Source organism: Octopus sinensis, linkage group LG21 (genome assembly GCF_006345805.1).
Source record: "Octopus sinensis linkage group LG21, ASM634580v1, whole genome shotgun sequence".
In the NCBI taxonomy this organism is placed as follows: domain Eukaryota; kingdom Metazoa; phylum Mollusca; class Cephalopoda; order Octopoda; family Octopodidae; genus Octopus; species Octopus sinensis.
In genome coordinates, this window is record NC_043017.1 from 16,306,748 (window position 1) to 16,311,435 (window position 4,688).

Sequence of the window (4,688 nt, forward strand, 5' to 3'; positions counted from 1 at the left end):
GTTTATCAGGAATCAAAATTTACACAAGCAGAAAATGGAGAAAACAAATTGATCGGTTAATTATTTTTCTTTTAATACAAAGCATAACATTACATTACATGACATTTTTTACGGCCGTTTCGGCTGCCAATGTCAATCGGTGCTTACAAAGAAAATACCGAAAATAATATTCGCCATCTTTATAGCACATTCGATCTAGGACATGGAGCTTCATCAGAGTGAATACAAATGCGTAAAATAAAATAAACGAGGGAAGAGGAAAGAAGTGGGCCTTGGGATGAGGCCAGAAGGTTCAATATATTAGAATCATACCATTTTGCAGTGTGAAACTTGAAGTCGATAGGCAAAAGAGTGAACTAGCAAATGAACTACAGAAATAATTTATGGGTTATTTCTTTATGTAGGGGTATCAGAGTGTATAAATAGTAGTAGAATAAAACTAATGCTAAAGTAAAACAGGAATCGCCAATATGTCTAGAACAAGAATAGTACTTATGATTTCGTAAATAGAGCAAATTAATATTTATCCAAAACCAAACCCGTAGAGTTTTTATAATGGTGCACTTACTGAAATATTCTAGAGACCAATCACCTGTTGTCCGTAATGGAATTGATCAAAGTCCAGCCAGACCGTTACAGGGGTAGCCGTAAATAAAGACGAAAATGAACCAGTAAATAAAAAGGTATCGGGGAGAAGACTATGTTATAAGCGGCCCGAGGCTGCTTATGCCCCTCTACACCATCTCAACATAACATAAAATAGAAATAAAGTAAGTACTAGCAATCAATACGGCCAAAAACTTTTTAACAGTTAAGGGGAGACTACTGATAGGGAGCTGAATACTAATAGAAATTACCTTCGAAATATAATGCTAAACCTGACATCTTAAATAGCCAGCATACTTCCAAGTGGTGATTACAAGATGTAAATGTCTACACGTTACTGAGTGCATTCTGCCTCTTAGACAACCACTTGAAGGTTTATCTTACTCCAGCCCACTCAGTTGGCCAAAATGAGTTATAGCTGTAATTCAAAGGCACCAACCTTGTCATATTCTGTGTGAGGTTGAATCTCCCCGAGAACTACATTAATGATATGCATGCCTGTGGATTACTCAGCCATTTGCGAGTTAATTTTATCCTCGTTTGGTAATGAACAGTGAAATTGTCATCCTATATTTTATGTGTCTATGTATCTATGTACCAACTTTTCTTTCGATCTATGTATCTACTGTCTCTCTCACTTTCTCTCTTTCTCTTTCACTTCCTCTGTGTCCCTCCTCTCTCCCGTTTTTAATTAAACAACGTGTGCATGTATCTGCGTGTCAAATTTTCTTTCGATCTATGTATCTACTTTTCTTGCGATGTAATAAACATTTAGAAACACAAAACGAACGCCATCACCACTCACTGTTTCTTTCACTCTCTCTCTCTCTCTCTCTCTCACTGTATCTTTCACTCGCATTCTCTCTTTCTTTCTCACTCTCTCTTTCTCTCTTACTTCCTCTCTGTCCTCTCCCTCGCTTTGCCACTGACTTCTTCCTTTGAAGTAAGTGTGACACACACCACAGATGCGTACAAAAAGAACAAGTTGGTGTATTAATATTATTAATAAATGTAACTATGTCTAATATAAATGTGTAAGCGTTTGTAAAGTATTTCATTGTTTTAGGTAAATTTTAAAATAAAATATTTTAACCTTTTTCAGGTTTCATGAGGAAAAAAGTGAAAGAAATGAATAAAAAAGCAATAATTCCTATTCTGTGTTTGGGTACCACAATTTCCATATTTATTATACGGAGTTTTAACCTGAATAAGGAAAACATGCAATTGATAGAAATGGAAATTAACAAAGGATTCTTGGTTGATTCGAAAATGTGCAGGATACCAAATATTGATCCATTCGACATTTCCGTGCGTAAATATTTCTCGATAAGTAAATGGCGACCCTGTCCAGGTAAAGCTTCTTTGACGTACCAAGAGGATAATGTTTTGAGAATTAATAAAGCTGTTATCATACAAAGGTATAAAAACAATTTCCATTCATGCAAAGTATATCCAATAGTAAGGAATGATACTGACGATGATCATGTCGACTACCTGAAGGAATCTTTACTGTTTAAATCAGATGTGAATATAACTGATGAATTTATTAGAGTTCAATGTTTTAATAGAAACAATAAAACAATTTACACAAATTTCCACGCCTTTGTCCAGATGAAAGAATTACGGCCTAAGGATACGAAACCATATAATACTGGTTACGATGGCATATACTCTTCAAAAGATTCTATGAAAAACATTGATTTTTCAAACTTTGCAGAAAACAAGCTTTCACTGAATGTTCTTTTAATTGGAATTGATTCAGTTTCGCGATTGAATTTCATACGACAAATGCCGTTAACTCGTCAGTTTTTATTAAAGCATGGCGCTATTGAAATGTTAGGTTACAACAAAGTGGGTGATAATACATTTCCCAATATCATACCATTTCTTACTGGGAAATACCTAGAAGAACTACCTGAATCAAAGAAACTGGAACGGGAGCCATTTGATAAATACGATATAATTTGGAAACATTATAATAAATCCGGGTACGTTACTATGTTTGCAGAAGATTCAACATCTGGAGCAATATTTAACCACTTGAGGTACGGTTTTAAGAAACAACCGACTGACCATTATTTGAGACCATTTGCACTAGCAAGAGAGAAAGCAAAATCTCTTTGGTCAAATAATAATTTTTGCTTTGGTAATCGAATGGAACCAGCTATAGTTCTACAATACACACATGATTTTATCAGAGTCTACAAGGATAAGCCATATTTCACTTTTACATTTATCACACGTATTTCACATGATGACATGAATATGGCTGGTCGTGGAGATTTTGAATATCTGAGGTTCCTTAAGAAATCCTTTAATCAAAACCTACTAAACAATACTATTTTGTTTTTCTTTTCTGATCATGGAATTAGATTTGGCTTATTTCGTAAGACTTATGTTGGTCGACTAGAAGAACGACTGCCTGCTATGTATATCCTTCCACCTGAATGGTTCAGAGACAAATTTCCGACATTATGGAATAACCTCAAAGTAAACACTCACCGATTGACAACACCATTCGATATCTATGAAACCCTACAAGATATTTTGGATATCGAAAAAACAGCAGAACGTTCTAAATCTAATGAAATTGACTACAACAATCTCAAACGAATCAGCCTGTTCAGAGAGATACCTTTAAATCGTTCTTGTGAGGCAGCACATATTAAACCACACTGGTGTACATGTCACCTCTTTAATCCACTTGCTCTTAATGATAGCATTGTAATTAACGTAACTAATTACCTCGTGAATTATATAAACAACATGACATCAAATTCTAGTAAAGTGTGTGCCAGGTTAAAATTACAGGAAATCAAAAATGCTGAAATTTCAGTGATGAATGACCAGGTACTTTCCTATTTAGGCAAAGGAGTTCAGACTTATAAGGATTACCGAATTATTATGCAAACACTTCCCGGTGAAGGTTTGTTTGAAGGAACAGTAAGATATTACAGTGACAATGAGCAGTTTTCATTGTTGGGGGAAATTAGTCGAATAAATCGCTATGGACATCAATCTGAGTGTGTTCATGACTTTATCCTCAGGAAATATTGCTACTGTAACAAATAGCATTCTTTAGTCCTGTTTTCGCAATGTCTAATTATATTAGAACACATCAAACTACTTAAGCTGTTTTTTGTATTTGATGGTCTCTGTATTTACAATACCTAACATGTTTGATGCGAAACTGTTTACATTTTATTGTGGAAACCGTCGAACGTATTAGAAGTTGATGCAACATTGCACACGAATTATAGGATTTCGTAAATGTGTATTTTTTTATATTAACATCGCAGCTGAAATCGCTGTATCGCAGACGCATCGAATACTATTACGTTAAAGGTTGAACACAAGCAGTCATGTGTGAGTTGTCTACAATAGATCATCCAATCGAGAGACAGCAAAACGTTACTCCTTCCCTCTCTCCGTGCGTGCATATTTTGTATATGCGCTCAAGCACGTGGTTTGTGTGTCTGTTTAAAGCTGAAAAATAAATATTCACTAAATGTTTCTAAACTTTAGTTTATTTGTAATTAGTTGATTAGTCCCTTCGTCAAAATTCGGAGTCTCACGTAAGTATACATATGTACACTTTTTTCACACCATTTCCCACAATATTTCCATAACTGAAGCAGAGTACTGAGTGCATTTTTTTTTCTTTTGTATAATAAAAATGTTATTCTCACCCTACTCTTATTAATCTCTGTCTATGAAGCAAGAATAATGAGTTTAATATAGAGAAACATCGGTACCTTTTCTCTTTGAAGAACAATCAAATTGCATTCCAGAAACTTTATAACATTCTTTTGTCAGTTTGTAGTAGAAAACTGAGCAGACAACCTCGTTATCTCCAAACCTTCCATCACTATTAAAGATCAAAAGGCATTTCCCGGCACAGTTTCAATTGCAGGTTAATAAACCGGATGCAAATAGCTTTAAATTCAGATTATTGCAAAGCACCCTTGCTTTTTAGTGATTTCATAGTATAAAAACTAACCTTTCTGCCCATTCACCCAATGAATGAATTTTTAAAAATCTATTTCCCATCAAATCCCTTCTCCTTGGACATCAGGACATAA

General features: G+C 34.7%; 1 protein-coding gene across 1 annotated transcript; it reads left to right on the top strand.

The window, feature by feature from the left end:
- Positions 1-1,707: 1,707 nt before the first annotated feature.
- On the top strand, positions 1,708-4,130 carry LOC115222996. The gene has a single exon (XM_029793418.2). The coding sequence runs from the start codon at positions 1,714-1,716 to the stop codon at positions 3,676-3,678; it is 1,965 nt and encodes a 654-aa protein (XP_029649278.2). The 5' UTR covers positions 1,708-1,713; the 3' UTR covers positions 3,679-4,130.
- The last annotated feature ends 558 nt before the right edge of the window (positions 4,131-4,688 follow it).